This window comes from Pan paniscus, chromosome 23 (genome assembly GCF_029289425.2).
Source record: "Pan paniscus chromosome 23, NHGRI_mPanPan1-v2.0_pri, whole genome shotgun sequence".
Taxonomy (NCBI): domain Eukaryota; kingdom Metazoa; phylum Chordata; class Mammalia; order Primates; family Hominidae; genus Pan; species Pan paniscus.
The window spans coordinates 49,677,016-49,695,378 of NC_085927.1; the positions used below are offsets into that span (position 1 = coordinate 49,677,016).

An 18,363-nucleotide genomic window follows, 5' to 3' on the forward strand; every position below is an offset into this window, starting at 1 on the left:
TATGTACCTTTCTAAGCTGTTAGAAAAACAATTGAATCCGATACCTAATTGGGTTGGGGAAAGGCATCAGGAACAGAAAGTAAAAAATAATAATAATAATTCCAACCTTCCTTATAGGAATTGCAGCAGGGAACACTAAGGAAAGCACTCTGAGCACAAGACTAAACAAGGATCTTTCACAGGAAAAAAAGAGAAGCTAACGTTCATTTACTGTCTATTATTCATTCATTTCTACAGTTGACAAAAATTTGTCAACTGAAGATTCAGCAATGAATAAAGACTAAAAAGGTCTCTACTCAAGAAGATTTCCTTCTAGTGGGAGAAACAGACAACAAACAGAAAAACGAATTAATGAGATAATTTCACAGTCATGAGTGAAACGGATTTCTAGCCAAGATGGTTCTGTATGTTCATACTTTGGGGATGTCTCCCTTCTCCAAATATAGAGCAATGAGAGAGAAAATGCAAATGTGAAAATTAAAAAGATATAGTCATGCTCAAAACCAAGATTAACATCTTCATGGAACAGAAACAAATAATGGTAAGGAGAGGCTGAAGCTGTGGACCTTTGGGGCTCTGGGTACAGAAAATGTCAGAGAAAATCAGGAGCTCAACTGCTGAAGGCTACAGTGTCAATTCAAGATAGGAGTGCTGAATATGGATCCCTGCTTGAGATTATGCTCAGGTATTAGGATCCCCACTTACAAAGGAAGCTGAAATAACCTGTCATCAGTCACAGCCTGGGGTTGTGGCTTCTAAAAGTATTAGACTCGGATAGGTGAGAGAACACAAACCTCTCTAGCAATTAAAATACAGCATCCTTTGGTCTAGGGACCAGATCTGCAATATCTCTGATACCAGCAAAAGAAAGCAATCCCAAGCTGCCAGTAAGTCCTGAATGTGGATGAATAGTTCTGGGTGTCAGGAGGAGGCAAAATGAAAGACTGTTAAGCAGGAAGGAGAAAGGACACAGAAAGATTAAGAAACAGAAACAAAAACTTGAGCTACTCAAGATGAGCTTATAATCCAATACTCTAAAACACAGAAAGAAAACCAAATTCACTCCTGAAAAAGTCAATATAATAAAGAAATATAGGGGCCAGGTACGGTGGCTCATGACTGTAATCCCAACACTTTGGGAAGCCAAGGCGGGCGGATCACCTGAGGTCAGGAGTTCAAGACCAGCCTGGCCAACATGGTGAAACCCCATCTCTACTAAAAATGTAAAAAAATAGCCAGGTGTAGTGGCGGGCGTCTGTATACCCAGCTACTTGGGAGGCTGAGGCAGGAGAATCACTTGAACCCCAGAGGCGGAGGTTGCAGTGAGCCGAGATCACGCCACTACACTCCAGCCTGGCTGACAAGAGCAAAATTCTGTCTCAAAAAACAAAACAAACAAACAAAATATATAGAAAGTATTTAAAACTGAGTACACGTAGTCTTAAAATATAATGAAAAGGATAACATTTAATTTACCGGAATAAATCAAGAAATAAAAACAGGCAGATATGAAATAAGTACAAATGGATATACTTAAGAAGCAATGAGAGGTTCTCTAAATGAAAAATAGAGTTATTGAAATAAAAACCTGGCAGAGTGTGGTGGCTCATGCCTGTAATCCCAGTGCTTTGGGAGGCCAAGGCAGGAGGATCACTTGAGGCCAGGAGTTTGAGACTAGCCTCGGCAATATAGTAAGACCGCGTCTCTACAAAATATTTTTAAAATTAGCCAGGCATAGTGATGGACTCCCAGCTGCTTGGGAGGCTGAGGTGGGAAGATCGCTTGCACCCATGAGTTTGAGGTTACAGTGAGCTATGATCATTCCACTGCATTCCAGCATGGGCAACAGAGGGAAACTCTGTTTCTAAAATAAATAAATAAATAAATACCTCACTAGACAGAAAAATTCTAAGTGGGCACCTATGAAAGGAGAATAAATGAATTGAAAGATGATCTAATCACAATGCAGCATGGAGATATGAAACAAAAAAAAGTTTTAAAAAGCTGCTGAAAGCCATTAAAAATGACAGAGTAATCCAATGTATATTTAACGGAAATTAAGCAGAAAAAGTGTTCAAGGAGATGGAGGAAAAGTAATGTTTGAAGAGCTATATGCTAAAATTAAAGATGTGAGTTGTCATGTGAAAGTGCAAACAGGAGTTAAGTAGATACTATGTCTGAGAAGGTCGCAGAACACTGCAGAAAGAACAGCAAGTCCTGCTCCTGGTTCTGGTGGCTCCCTCTCACAAGATCAACCCAGGAGGTACTATAAAGGAACGACATCAAAATGAGAAGGAAACTGAAAGGCCCCTGGGGAGACACAGAGCTCTTCTGAACTGGTAAATTTGTGTGAGAGTGAGTAGGGGTGTCGGTGCTGGCTTTATCCTGGGACGGAAGGAAGGGAGTCTGCAGTGACAAGATAACATAGGAAGAAAGTATCATAATGACACTCCATTTGCTGCCCTGCAACTGGCCTCCACAGCTACTGGGACTCAGGCAGCTGTACGCAGGAGTACCTTCCAGTCTGTGCAGAAGCCGAGTGGGCAAGGAGCTGAGAAAATTTGGGGGCGACTGGGGTAGGCTTGGGAAGATGCTTCTTCACCCTTCCTCTTCCTGTCCCCCAGGTGGGCATGCGGTTTGCAATTTAAGAAGTGTCTCCCCCTAAGGCTACTTCTTCTTGGGGTATTAAGAATTACTTCCTAACTTGAGGCATTGATCCTTAGGATGAGGAATGATCAGCTTAGGTCTTATGGGGGTGAAGGGGAAGAAATACTCTTCACTCTAGAGTCCATTTCCTTCACCTCCCACTTAAGCTGATAGGGAGCAGACAGATTAAGCTCTAGCCTTTAGCAATCCTAAAAAAAAGCAGCCATTACCTCTAAAGATAACCAGCCATTGGAGGAGCATAACTGTTTCAAAAGAAAAATTAAAAACTGAATCACTGATTTCATCAGAAGCCCAGATATTAGAAAACATAGACCAAGAATTTAAAATAAATTTACTAAACATACCAAGATAAATAAAAAGGGATATAAGTAATATGAAACAGGAAGACATGATATAAAGAAGAAACATAAATACTGAATATTACATATAAAAATAGAATAGTTGAAATAGAGAATATAGATGATATTTAAAATTGAATGGATATAGCTGAGAATAAATTACTAAGCTGGAAGATCAAATTGAGGAACTCACAGAAAAATGAGAAAACAAATAGAAACTATAAAGAAAAGTGAAGAGATATAAAGATAGAAAGAGAATTACTAATATCCAGATAATAAGAGTCCAAGAAAGATAAAAAAGTGAAAATCAACAGTAGAAAATGTTTGAAGAAAAATCGAGATAACTTTCACAGGACTAAATAGAGATGAAAAATCCTCCAACTGAAAAGTCCCATGGGTGAGAAAGAGGAAAGAAAAGAAAACCACACTTACGCATACTGTAGTAAAATTAAGTCTTTTCAACAAATAGTGTTGAAACAACTGGATATACTTGGGCAAAAAAAAAAAAAAAAAAAAATTAAAAGCCCTTTATCTATATACTTCACACCTTACACAAAAATTAATTCAAAATTAGATCACAGACCTAAACGTAAAACATGACACTTTTAGGAGAAAACCTGTGTGACGTTGTTTAGGCAAAGAGTTCTTAGATATGACACCAAATGCATGATTTTCAAAAACTGAAAAATTTGACTTCATTGAAATCTTAAAATTTTGCTCTGTGAAAGATATTGTTAAAAAGAAAACACAAGCCACAAATGGAGAGAAAATATACACAGATCACGTATCTGACAAAGAACTTACATCCAGAATATGTGAAGAACTCAAAACTCAATGGTAAAAAGAAAACCAATTCAATTAGAAAATGGATGAAAGATGTGAACATATGAATAAGGTCAAAGATAAGTTATAATGCCACAAATAAGCACATGAAAAGATATTCAACATCATTAGCCATTTGGAAAATGCAAATTAAAATCACAATGAGATATCATTACAGACCTATTAGAAGAGCTAAAATTAAAATAGCAGTAATACCAAAAGTTGGTTAGGATGCAGAGCTACTGGATCTTTTATGTATTGCTCATGGGAATATAAAATGGTATAGCCACTCTGGAAAATAGTTTGACTATTTTTGCAAAACTTGGCACGCACTTACCGTACAACCCTACAACTCTCTGACATTTATCCCTGAGATATGAAAACTTCACACAAAAATATGTACACAAATATTCACAGCAACTTTATTCATCATAGCTAAAGAAGGAAACATCCGAATATTCTTCAATGAATGAATGGTTGAACAAAATCTGGTATATCCTGACAGTGGAACATACTCAGCAACAAAAAGGGATGCGTTACTGATTCATGTGACAACCTGTCGGCCCCCCAGGAGCATTACACTGAGTGAAAAAATTCCATCTCAAAAGGCTGCATACTGTCTCATTCCATTTATATAACATTCTAGACATGACAAACACTGCAGAGATGGAGAAATTATTATTGCCAGAGGATGAGTTGGGAGTGGGGTGGGTAGCACGAGGCACTTCTTTTGTGGTGATGGAACAGTTCTATATCTTCATTGTGGTTCTGTTTACACGTATCTATACATGGGATATAATTACATAGAACCACACACACAAAAACACAAATGCAAGTTTAAAAATCTGAACAGTGAATTGAAAAGTTGAACAATGAATAAGGGCTGCAATCCAGTTGGTAGTAATTAATATACCAATATCCGTTTTCTGGTTTTGATGTTGCGCTGCAACCATACAACATGCCAACAGTGGCACAAGCTGAGAGAAGGGCATACGGGACTCTGTACTATTTTTGCAACTTCCTGTGAGTATACAATTATTTCATAGTAAGAATTCTTTTTAATGGGTAGAAAAAGACTATTCAACAAATTAAATATTGCCTATCCACAAGGGTACAAAGAAGGACTCTATCTTCTACTATACAGAAAAATTCTAGAGGACATAAGGACCTCAACACTTAGAAGAAAAAATAAGAGATTTTATTATATTAGGGTAAGAAATAATTTCTCAAGATTTTTTTAATAGCACAGACCATAAAACTTTGATAATTTGACCTTATTAATATTTAAAGCCCTGAATAACAAAAGACACCAAAAGCAAAGTTAAAAGACAAGCACAATTTCTCTTGGAACACATGAAGCTGCAAAAGACAAATTTAAAAAAAACCCAAAACATAAAAACACATCATCCGCTAGGGCCTCCAGAAAGAACACAGCCCTACGGACACCTTGATTTTAGCCCAGTGAGCCCTGGGTCAGGCTTCTAACCTACAGAAGATAATAAATTTGTTTGTTTTAAGGCACAAAACTTGCAGTGATTTATTACAGCAGCTATAGGAAACTATAGACTTACCTCTGTTGATTTCCAACCATGAATCTTGAGTGGAAGTGTTTCCTGGGACAACATAGTTTCTGTAGGCAAATGAACATCTTGGCAATGCTCTTGTTTCAATCCTGCCTTGCACACATTTTCTGTCAACAATATAAAGCTAAGATTTTACTTTGGCAAAACACAGTTATGTTTTTATATTAGTTCCCAATTTGTAAGTTAATCACTTCTGAAGATACCTTTTTTTCCTGCTAAATATAAACCATCTGCCAGTGGTAACCTATGAGTGTTAATCACTTTAATATGTCTCTTTGTAATAAGTGAGAAGTTCAGACTGATTTTAAAAATACAACTTAAATTCTTAAGAAAATAAAATTATTTTCTTTATATTTGACAAATATTCATACAAATTTATAATGCACTTATGTGGTTTTGATTGACTGCATACTAACAATAATTATGATAAGTCAATCTAGAATAAATATTAAAATCTTTGGTCAGAGAAAATTTAGAAAAATAATTTAAATTCTAGCCCTTTCCTACATCAACAACTCTGTTATAACATTACTTAGTCATCTTTTCTAAAAAATAAGGTTTAATGTAGTATAGAAAATAGAGTTTGAAAAAGTGAAAAGTATTCAAATAAAATTTTAGCAAAGCAGGAATGAGAACTAATTATTTTAATTCATATTTTAAAGAACTTTATTACTGCAGTGTGAATTTGATGTGTTCTAAGAGAAACTAATCAGAAATGTATAGATTATTAGATAAAAGAACTCAACACAATTTTTAAATTTTGATTTGAACATAAAAGAATACACCTGTGATATGGTTTGGATTTGTGTCCCCACCCAAGTCTCATGTCATATTGTAATCACCAATGTTAAGAGGAGGGGCTTGGTGGGAGGTGATTGGTTCATGGGGCAGATTTCCCCCTTGTTCTTGTGATAGTGGATTCTCATGAGAGCTGGTTGTTTAAAAGTGTGTAGCACCTCCCGCTTCGCTCTCTTCCTCCTTCTCCAGCCATGTAGGACATTCTTGCTTCCCCTTTGCCTTCCGCTATGATTGTAAGTTTCCTGAGGCTTCCTCAGCCATGCTTCCTGTACAGCCTGCAGAACCATAAACCAATTAAACCTCTTTTCTTTATCAATTACCCAGTCTCAGGTAGTCCTTTATAGCAATTTGAGAATGTACTAATACAACCAGTGAAAATAAACTGATATTTCTGTTTATATCTTTTTGCTAAACAATATTTTCATAGTCCTAATCTTTCCCTTGCTATGTTAATTACTATATATTAGTACCAACTCTAAAAAGTCTAATCTGAAAGTATCAGTACCAACTCTATCTCAGCATATCATTGGGCACAATAAGAAGTATAAGAAAAACTACCTTCAAATTGGTATATACACACTACTGGAGATATGTAAAGATTTCCCAAGGGCTAGGTGGGCATAGATAGTTTTAAAGGAAGCAATTTCCAGATTCGCAACTTCCACCTATGTTCTTACCAAAAACTGATCTGCCTGAGAATGCAACTATGCAGAGGTATCAGGCTAGTTCTTTCCCCTTTCCCTCCAATAATCAATTTTCTCCCATTTTACAAAAGAAAGGCATATCCTCACCCATCTTATTATGATATCTTCCCAAGCATAAGAACCTCTAAGGCACCAAATAATAGTTAAAAATACGAACATAGAGGAAGCCTCCTTTAATCAAAGCAGAAAAAAACTAATGGTCTGTCTGTCCAGACATTTCTTGTAATGGGAAAGCATGGCATAAATAACAAGGTATTTTGGTCCACACCAGCATGTTTGGTATTCTGATATATTACAGTACGAGGCAGCAGGACAGATGACAAGTTTTGTTTAATGTCCTTGTGTTTTTCATTCCTCACCTATTATCAAAGAATGCATTATTCCTAAGGAAGAGTCCCCTGGGAGTAAAGCCAGGCAAGCATGAGAGGCAGGGGTGCCATATGTCACCAATGCAACAAACTCCTGATGAGGCTGCATGCCTTTGCCATCCATCTTAGGAAAGGATTCAGGAGTGTGAAGACAATCAGGACAACATCTGTTTATACATTTATTTGAATAAAGTAAGACATTTTCTGAAGGAAACTTTAAATCTGATTTGGCTAGTTGTCTTAACAATGAGAGTTGGCTTTGCCAACCTAGATTATATGGTAAATATTTTCCAAAAATTGAATGAACCAAATCTGAGGTTCTGTAGAGTTGATGAAAGTATATTCACAGCATATGATACAATAAAATCATTTTCTCAAAAAATTGTATTGACAGATATACTGCAATTAATATTTTAATTTTTCTCACACTTTCTGAGTATATTCGGTTAAATTAAAGTATAACAGGTTTAATTAATAGTTATTTAGTAAATTTTAGTATGAATTTTTTTGGTATTGTTCCCAGAAATTGAGAAAGTAAATTACTCCTTATGACTGTTTAACAAGTCTTTTTCTAAGTAGGGTGTTTCTAATTCTTTGCTTTTAGCAACACTGAAAAATGACTTCATCGAGTTAACAGTCAACAAGAGATAAAAATATATTTTATAATAAATCACTATATAATTTCCAGCATATTACTTGGAAGAAATTCATAGAATTGACTGACACTATTATAATAAAGCACCTTCTTGTCCCATCTATGATTTAGGTGAACAAGTTTTCTCAGCATTTATCTTTATACAAATATAAATAAAATAGAGGCAGGATTTCTGCTGAGCCCTGCTTGTAGCTAGCAATCAGTCACATTCCTATGTGGGCAAACGAGCAGTTCCAATTATCTCATAAAACCATATATTTCTAATAAAATTATATTTAACAAATATTCATACAAATTTATAATGCATTTATGTGGTTTTGATTGACTGCATACTAACAATAATTGTAATAAGTCAATCTAGAAGAAATATTAAAACCTTTGGTCAGAGAAAATTTAGAAAAATAATTTCAATTTTATATCTATTTGATGTAGAGAAGATTTCCAAGCATAAAAATATTTTATATTAGAATAAAATTCTGCAAGAAATGTAGAATAAACATATGACTTCAGAGAGAAAAGGGAATAATGTAAAATTTCTAACAGTTAAGGACTTCATGTATTTTTTTTAAATGAATGACTACAGTTATCAATCACAATGGTATTTAGATTCCTTTAGATACATTTAAAAGATGCATATAACTTAACAGTTTGCTTGTTTTTTCTTTTCTTTTGTCCTTAATGTCAGTATTTACAATGTGCCAGAATTATATCCTTTGCAGTTATTTATACTTATAAAACTTCATATATCAACTCAAAAATGTGTGAGGAGGTACATAGTGTTTCAAAATCATTTTAGGGGTTATGCAAAACAAAAAAAATACTGAAAAGCGGTAATATAAGGCACAGTCTTTACCTTCTAGAAGTTTATAGCCTGACTAGGTATATAAGTCTAACATACAGACTTACAGGAAACAGAGAACAATTATATGCTAAACATTCTTGAATTAATTAATTTTAGGAACAGATACTCTAAGGAGGAAAACAACAATGTGCACCAGGGTAATCAAAAACAGCCACAAAGAGGAAGTAAAATTTGAACAAGGCTTTGAAGGATGGCTAGGATTCCAATAAGGGTAGAGGCAAAGAGAAATTACTCTGAGCAGAAGGAACTACGTGGGCAAAGGGAGAAAGTATGGTAGATACCAGAGATACTGAAGAAATAAGAATCTTTCATTTATGGTTGTAACTTTTCATTTTGTTTTAACTTCACATAAAAGTGAATAATTAAAATGAGCTTATTTGGGGCTTGGAGATTTTGTAGCTAATATTGGCAAAGAGTGGTGACTTGGGGCTTAGATCATCTATCTACTTTCACTGGATTTAATCAACTACATTATCACTCGCTCGGCATTCAGCAACTAAATTATCTTGGAAATCATATGGTCTTAGGTTTTAGACATTACAGAAGTAGATTAGTAAAAATGTCAGATGGTCAATTTTGAAGTAAATTGTGAGAGAAACTGAAGAATAGCAAGAATTGTGAAAGAAAAAATACCTTGCATGTTGGAGATGCACTTTGGCCTAGAACAGCCTAAATGTAGTAAACCTATCTTATAAGGCAAGAAAGAAAGCAATTAGAATATAGTGGGTCTATGGAAACTCATTAAATTTTTCTTTCAGTATCAGATAGCATAACACTGGAAGTGAGGTGTGCTTAATTAGATTTGGTAATTACATAACATTTATTTCTGGATTTTCACAAGCAAGTAGGAGAGAACATACATTTAGTTCCTTATAGTTCCTTAGTGGAAATGAGATCCCTTTGGTCTTGTAAGCTACTTATCAATTGACACTGTGAAGTCACAAGCCAGTGAAGACTAGTATGTGAATGAGAAACCTCAGAGGAAAAAGTAATGATGCTGCAGGAAATGAAGCCATTGAGTCATTCAAAGATGAGTGCTTCGATACCAAGGTTGTAAGTACTTTGTGGAAACTATCTAGAAAGAAGCTGTACATCCCACTGAGCCTGCACCACTCAGATAATATCACAAAGCAGAACTTGTGAACCCTCCGATATTTCTTAGATGAGATATCAAACTGACGTTCAAATTATCAGGCATTAGCAATGCACCATACATTTTGGAAATGCAACGCTCCATAAGTTGAACAGATTTCCAAATTGTTCCATTTATTATTTAGCATATAATAACCATGTCCTTTTAGGTGTAATGTAAGTGAATTAAATAATTTGCTTAACAAAATTAATTTTTAGTAACAGACAGATACATTGCATTATACAAAATATTCAGTGGGCTAAGGAAGAGCTAGTAAGATCTAAAAGTCAAGTCTGATGGTGCTTAAGTTCATATCTAACTTTTACAGAATTGTGAATTTGGAACCTTGACTCCAATTTCGTTGTTTTGGCACACAGTTAAGCATCTTTTTTTTTTTGAGACGGAGTCTCGCTCTGTCGCCCAGGCTGGAGTGCAGTGGCGTGATCTCAGCTCACTGCAAGCTCCGCCTCCCAGGTTCACCATTCTCCTGCCTCAGCCTCCCGAGTAGCTGGGACTACAGGCACCCACGACTGCCCCTGGCTAATTTTTTGTATTTTTAGTAGAGACAGGGTTTCACCGTGGTCTCGATCTCCTGACCTCATGATCCACCCGCCTCGGCCTCCCAAAGTGCTGGGATTACAGGCATGAGCCACTGCGCCTGGCTAACTTAAGCATCTTAAAGTAGTTGGTATTTGTCGTATTTTTTTAACTTTCATTTTGTAATAATTTTAAGCTTACAGAAAAGTAACAAGAATAGTACAAAGAATGCCCATATGGTCTTCATCCCAGATTCACCAATTGTTAACATTTTGCCCCATTTGCTTTATTCTCTATTCTCATTATCTATTTATGTACACATATTATTACTGTCCTATATTTTAAATCTAGAGGAAAAGCCATTGTAGGTTGGGTTCCCTAGGAAACAGACTCTCAGACTCAGATTTGCATGTGGGAGAGCCATTAGGGAGCGCTCTTAGAAACTACCAGTGAGTCTAAGTCTCTTTGTAGGTCACTCAGGACTTGCTTTATGAATCTGGGTGCTCCTGTATTGGGTGCATATATATTTAGGATAGTTAGCTCTTCTTGTTGAATTGATCCCTTTACCATTATGTAATGGCCTTCTTTGTCTCTTTTGATCTTTGTTGGTTTAAAGTCTGTTTTATCAGAGCCTAGGATTGCAACCCCTCCCTTTTTTTGTTTTCCATTTGCTTGGTAGCTCTTCCTCCATCCTCTTATTTTGAGCCTATGTGTGTCTCTGCATGTGAGATGGGTTTCCTGAATACAGCACACTGATGGGTCTTGACTCTTTATCCAATTTGCCAGTCTGTGTCTTTTAATTGAAGCATTTAGTCCATTTACATTTAAAGTTAATATTGTTATGTGTGAATTTGATCCTGTCATGATGCTGTTAGCTGGTTATTTTGCTCGTTAGTTGATGCAGTTTCCTCCTAGTCTCGATGATCTTTACATTTTGGCATGATTTTGCAGCAGCTGGTACTGGTTGTTCCTTTCCATGTTTAGCGCTTCATTCAGGAGCTCTTTTAGGGCAGGCCTGGTGGTGACAAAATCTCTCAGCATTTGCTTGTCTGTAAAGTATTTTATTTATCCTTCACTTATGAAGCTTAGTTTGGCTGGATATGAAATTCTGGGTTGAAAATTCTTTTCTTTAAGAATGTTGAATATTGGCCCCCACTCTCTTCTGGCTTGTAGGGTTTCTGCCGAGAGATCCGCTGTTAGTCTGATGGGCTTCCCTTTGAGGGCAACCCGACCTTTCTCTCTGGCTGCCCTTAACATTTTTTCCTTCATTTCAACTTTGGTGAATCTGACAATTATGTGTCTTGGAGTTGCTCTTCTTGAGGAGTATCTTTGTGGTGTTCTCTGTATTTCCTGAATCTGAACGTTGGCCTGCCTTGCTAGATTGGGAAAGTTCTCCTGGATAATATCCTGCAGAGTGTTTTCCAACTTGATTCCATTCTCCCCGTCACTTTCAGGTACACCAATCAGACGGAGATTTGGTCTTTTCACATAGTCCCATATTTCTTGGAGGCTTTGCTCATTTCTTTTTATTCTTTTTTCTCTAGACTTCCCTTCTTGCTTCATTTCATTCATTTCATCTTCCATTGCTGATACACTTTCTTCCAGTTGATCGCACCATTCAGGACATAGGCATGGGCAAGGACTTCATGTCTAAAACACCAAAAGCAATGGCAACAAAAGACAAAATTGACAAATGGGATCTAATTAAACTAAAGAGCTTCTGTACAGCAAAAGAAACTACCATCAGAGTGAACAGGCAACCTACAAAATGGGAGAAAATTTTTGCAACCTACTCATCTGACAAAGGGCTAATATCCAGAATCTACAATGAACTCAAACAAATTTACAAGAAAAAAACAAACAACCCCATCAAAAAGTGGGCAAAGGACATGAACAGACACTTCTCAAAAGAAGACATTTATGTAGCCAAAAAACACATGAAAAAATGCTCATCATCACTGGCCATCAGAGAAATGCAAATTAAAACCACAATGAGATACCATCTCACACCAGTTAGAATGGCAATCATTAAAAAGTCAGGAAACAACAGGTGCTGGAGAGGATGTGGAGAAATAGGAACACTTTTACCCTGTTGGTGGGACTGTAAACTAGTTCAACCATTGTGGAAGTCAGTGTGGCGATTCCTCAGGGATCTAGAACTAGAAATACCATTTGACCCAGCCATCCCATTACTGGGTATATACCCAAAGGACTATAAATCATGCTGCTATAAAGACACATGTACATGTATGTTTATTGAGGCACTATTCACAATAGCAAAGACTTGGAACCAACCCAAATGTCCAACAATGATAGACTGGATTAAGAAAATGTGGCACATATACACCATGGAATACTATGCAGCCATAAAAAATGATGAGTTCATGTCCTTTGTAGGGACATGGATGAAATTGGAAATCATCATTCTCAGTAAACTATCGCAAGAACAAAAAACCAAACACCGCATATTCTCACTCATAGGTGGGAATTGAACAATGAGATCACATGGACACAGGAAGGGGAACATCACACTCTGGGGACTGTTGTGGGGTGGGGGGAGGGGGGAGGGATAGCATTGGGAGATATACCTAATGCTAGATGACGAGTTAGTGGGTGCAGCGCACCAGCGTGGCACATGTATACATATGTAACTAACCTGCACAATGTGCACATGTACCCTAAAACTTAAAGTATAATAATAAAAGAAAAAAAAAAAGAAACTACCAGTGAGGAGGGAGGCAGGCAGGAAGGATCGGGTCAAGCAAGCGCAGTTGCAATAACTGTAGCACACTTGCAATAAAGGACTCAGCTGATCCTTATAGGAGCTTTGAGGCTGGAATGGCTCTTCACAGTTGTCCTGCCTTGATGTAGGATCCCTTAGCTAGGGGGCATGACCTTGAACGAAGAGGCTGTCTTCAGCTGTTGGGAATTCCCAGAGGAGGATTCAGTTGAGAGCCCACAGCCAACACCCTCCCACAACTCAAGAGTGCCTTGATCTCGAAGCAAGGATCTGGGAGACACACCACAGTATCCACTACAGACACAACCTCTATGTTTCTGCTTTATTGCTCTGCTTCCATTTACCTGAGAAATGCTTCAAAACACAGGAGATGGAGTGTACAATTACTGTACATCTTTCTTGGTAGATGAATTTTGAGATTAAAGATGTACAATTACTGTACATCTTTCTTGGTAGATGAATTTTGAGATTACTAGGGGAAAGGCATTTTTTAAGGTGAAAAGAGAAGAATAAGAAAGCAGAGATGTTTAAGTAGATTTTTAAAATTAAATTTGAAATAGGTAGATAAGAAAAGTGAAAAAGAACCAACTTTACTGCTGGAGATCTTAAAAATGGAGTTGAGACAATTTTATTTCAGTATTTTGCTAACAATAGCATATAAAATTTGAGACACTGCCAGTAGTTCTCACTTAAGAATAATGAGAAACAGGGAAATTCACAAACCAAGTTAGATGCTCAGCTCCAGGGACAAGGAAAAATAAACAGTCACTACAAAAGCAAGTTTTAATATTCAGTGGCTGACTCCTGGGTTAAGATAGCAAAGTGAAACTGCAACACAGAATTCCCATCACCCAGTATGCAATAAGGTTTTTTAAAAAAGTCAATAGCAATCTAACATAGAAACAGATATAACTAAAATTTCTAAAAGAAAAAGAATCAAAATAACTGGTGGCCAAGCAAAGAAACAAGATCTAGGACATCCCTTCTCCCCCAAAAGCAATACTGGTAAGATGACAACAATCTTAGAGTTCTCATCAATATCCACATGTCTGGAAAAAAAGAGAACTGAATGGAGAATGCTTTCTTCCCACTTATGACGGAGGAGAGGTGAAAATAGCTAGAGAAAAAAAATGGGTGTAACAGCGTAAATAAAGGTGCTTACACTTCAACAGGCATGAAAGCTACAGTTTGACACTGAACTGGGCGAAGGATCTAAAGCTTGAAGGTATCTCTCCCCCACAGGAATAGGATACATACCTCAACTAGGTAGAATGAGCAGGACCTCGTATAAGAGACTCAAAAACAGAACGGAGTTCAGGTATTCTAAAGAAGACCATACATGGCCTCAGCTGAGATCTGCTACAGAAAAATTGATTAAAAAAAAAAAAAAGCCCACAGACTGCAGCCTGGTGGAGAAAACAAACTGATCTCAGATATGGTGGGAAGAGTCAAGAAATCACTAAGTGTTTCTGAACAAACAACAGCCAAAGTTTATTGTGCTGACTCTGTATTAGCCCATTTACTTCTTATAACAACTCCCTCACAGGGCCCATGTTAACCCCATTTTACAGAAGGTGAAATTACAGCACAAGGGCTTAAGTAGCCAGTCCAAGGTCATACAACCAGTCAGGATTCAAATGCAGACAGTATGGCTCCAGGACCTGAGCCCTTAACCATTATACTCTACCACCTTCAAGAGACAGTGCCTAGTGAGAGCTGCCTAAGCATCAGCAAGATGTGAAGAAATGGCCTGGCAACTAAACAAACACATTCCGGTAGAAAAACGAGCAGAGAAGGAGGGAAGGAGAAGCATGAAAGGAAAAGAAAGGGAGATGGCATGCATAAAAGAAAGATCCCAAATGCAGAAGAAAATGTAGCTCAAGAAACAGAAGGAAAATTCCTCACAATATGGCATTCATTTTTGAAGTTATTGTAAATTATATCTTTCATAAAATTCATAATTGTTTCTTGTCACTACATAATACAAAACTAAGCATTTAAAAAATGTTTCTTGGCCTTACATGTTTCCTGTTTTTCTAGAAATGATTTTCATATTTGCTTCCTCTTTTTCTGTTGAGCTACTCTTTTCTCATTGATTTGCAAGAATTTTTTATATATTCTGGATACTAATCCTTTGTCAGTTATATGCATTGGAAAATTTTCCCATTTTGTGGCTTTTTTTTTCACTTTTACATGGTGTTTTTTTTTCCCCTCAAAATCTACTACAAAACTATAGTAATCAAAATAGGGTGGTTCTGACACAAAACCAGACGTATAATCTGTTCCAATGGAACAGAACAGAGAGCCCAGAAATAAATCCATGCAATTATGGCCAACTGATCAACAAAGGTACCAAGAATACACAATGGGAAAGGACAGTTTCTTTGATAAGCGGTGCTGGGAACACTGGATAATCCACCACACATATAAAAATCAACTAAAAATGGATAAAAGATTTAAAATGCCAGACCTGAATCTGTAAAACTACTAGAAGAAAACATAGGGAAAATTTTCTTTTTGAGACAGGGTCTTGGTCTGTCACCCAGATTGGAGTGCAGTGGTGTGATCACAGCTCACTGCAGCCTCTACCGCTCAGGCTCAAGCGATCTTCCCATTTCTGCCTCCTCAATAGCTGGGACTGCAGGCACATGCCACCATGTCCAGCTAATTTGTTTTTTTTCTTAAGAGACAGGGTCAGATGAGTAGGTTGCGAAAATTTTCTCCCATTTTGTAGGTTGCCTGTTCACTCTGATGGTAGTTTCTTTTGCTGTGCAGAAGCTCTTTAGTTTAATTAGATCCCATTTGTCGATTTTGACTTTTGTTGCCATTGCTTTTGGTGTTTTAGACATGAAGTCCTTGCCCATGCCTATGTCCTGAATGGTAATGCCTAGGTTTTCTTCTAGAGTTTTTATGGTTTTAGGTCTAACATTTAAGTCCTACTCATCTGACAAAGGGCTAATATCCAGAACCTACAATGAACTCAAACAAATTTACAAGAAAAAAAAAACAACCCCATCAAAAAATGGGCAAAGGATATGAACAGACACTTCTCAAAAGAAGACATTTATGCAGCCAAAAGACACATGAAAAAATGCTCATCATCACTGGCCATCAGAGAAATGCAAATCAAAACCACAGTGAGATACCATCTCACACCATTTAGAATGGCAGTCATTAAAAAGTCAGGAAACAACAGGTGCTGGAGAGGATGTGGAGAAACAGGAACACTTTTACACTGTTGGTGGGACTGTAAACTAGTTCAACCATTGTGGAAGTCAGTGTGGTGATTCCTCAGGGATCTAGAACTAGAAATACCATTTGACCCAGCCATCCCATTACTGGGTATATACCAAAGGACTATAAATCATGCTGCTATAAAGACACATGCACACGTATGTTTATTGAGGCACTATTCACAATAGCAAAGACTTGGAACCAACCCAAATGTCCAACAATGATAGACTGGATTAAGAAAATGTGGCACATATACACCATGGAATACTATGCAGCCATAAAAAATGATGAGTTCATGTCCTTTGTAGGGACATGGATGAAATTGGAAATCATCATTCTCAGTAAACTATCGCAAGGACAAAAAACCAAACAACGCATGTTCTCACTCATAGATGGGAGTTGAACAATGAGAACACATGGACACAGGAAGGGGAACATCACACTCTGGGGACTGTTGTGGGGTGGGGGGAGTGGGGAGGGATAGCATTAGGAGATACACCTAATGCTAAATGACGAGTTAATGGGTGTAGCACACCAGCATGGCACATGTATACATATGTAACCTGCACATTGTGCACATGTACCCTAAAACTTTAATAATAATAATAAATAAAAATAAAAAAAGTCAGCTGATTAGCAAACTTAAAAAAAAAAAAAAGACAGGGTCTTGCTGTGTTGCTCAGGATGGTCTCAAACTCCAGGGCTCAAGAAATCCTTCCGCCTTGATCTCCCAAAGTGCTGAGAGGCATGAGTCACCTGTAAAGGCATGAGCTACCACACCCAACGGGGAAAAACTTCTTGATATTGATCTGGGCAAAGAACTTTTGTATATGACCCCAAAAGCACAGAAAATAAAAGGTAATACAGTTTTATTAGTTTTCTAATGGTGCTATAAGATCATTTGTTCTAATGATGCTATAACAAATTACCACAAACTTAGTGGCCCAAAACAACAACCATTTATTATCTCGCAGTTCTGTAGTGAGAAGTGCAGGCAGGTTAAATACGTTCTCTGTTTCTGGTTTCACAAAGCCAAAGTCAAGGCGTTGGCCAAGCTGAACTGTCATCTGGAAACCCTGGGGAAGAATCCACTTCCAAGTTCAATCCAGCTGTTGGCAGAATTCTGCTCCTTGCAATTGTGGGACTAAAGTCCCCATTTCCTTGCTGGCTGGCAACCAGGGGCCACTCTCACCTTCGAGGCCACTTGCATTCCTTATTACTCCATCTTCAAGCCAACAATAGCGCTTCAAATCCTTCTCACACTTGGAATCTTTCTGACTCCCTCTTCGGCCACCAGCTAGAGAAAACTCTCTGCTTTCATTTTTTTTAAATTAATTAATTAATTAATTTTTTTTTTTGAGACGGAGTCTCTGTCACCAGGCTGGAGTGCAGTGGCACAGTCTTGGCTCACTGCAACCTCCGCCTCCTGGGTTCAAGTGATTCTCCTGCCTCAGCCTCCCGAGTAGCTGGGATTACAGGCATGCACCACCACGCCCAGCTAATTTTTGTATTTTTAGTAGAGACAGGGTTTCACCATGTTGGCCAGGATGGTCTTGATCTCCTGACCTCATGATCCACCCACCTTGGCCTCCCAAAGTGCTGGGATTACAGGCATGAGCCACAGTGCCCAGCCAACTCTCTGCTTTTAAAGGACTCATCTGATTAGATAGGGCCTACCAGCATAATACCTTTTTTGCCTTAGAATATAACAATCATGGGGGTGGTAATTCATCATATTCACAGGTTCTGTCCACACTCATAAGGGGAGAGGACTGTATATAGGCAAGGGTCATGGGGCTTATCCTCAAAACTCTGCCTACCACAAATGTCAAATTCATAAACACTTTTAAAAAATAATGTGCACTTTTTCTGTTTATGAAATACTTCCCTATTTCAATGTAAAAAATATATTCTAAATTTTCT

The 18,363-nt window shown here is 37.4% G+C and overlaps 1 protein-coding gene across 17 annotated transcripts in view; it reads right to left on the reverse strand.

Moving 5' to 3' along the window:
• ENTHD1 (ENTH domain containing 1) overlaps positions 1–18,363 on the reverse strand; it is a 151,100-nt gene that overhangs the window by 87,630 nt on the left and 45,107 nt on the right. For all 17 annotated transcript variants that reach the window (XM_003821621.5, XM_055106070.2, XM_055106067.2 and 14 more), the window contains one exon: positions 5,399–5,517. In XM_003821621.5, coding sequence (XP_003821669.2) covers positions 5,399–5,517 — 119 coding nt within the window. The remainder of the gene's footprint in view (positions 1–5,398; positions 5,518–18,363) is intronic.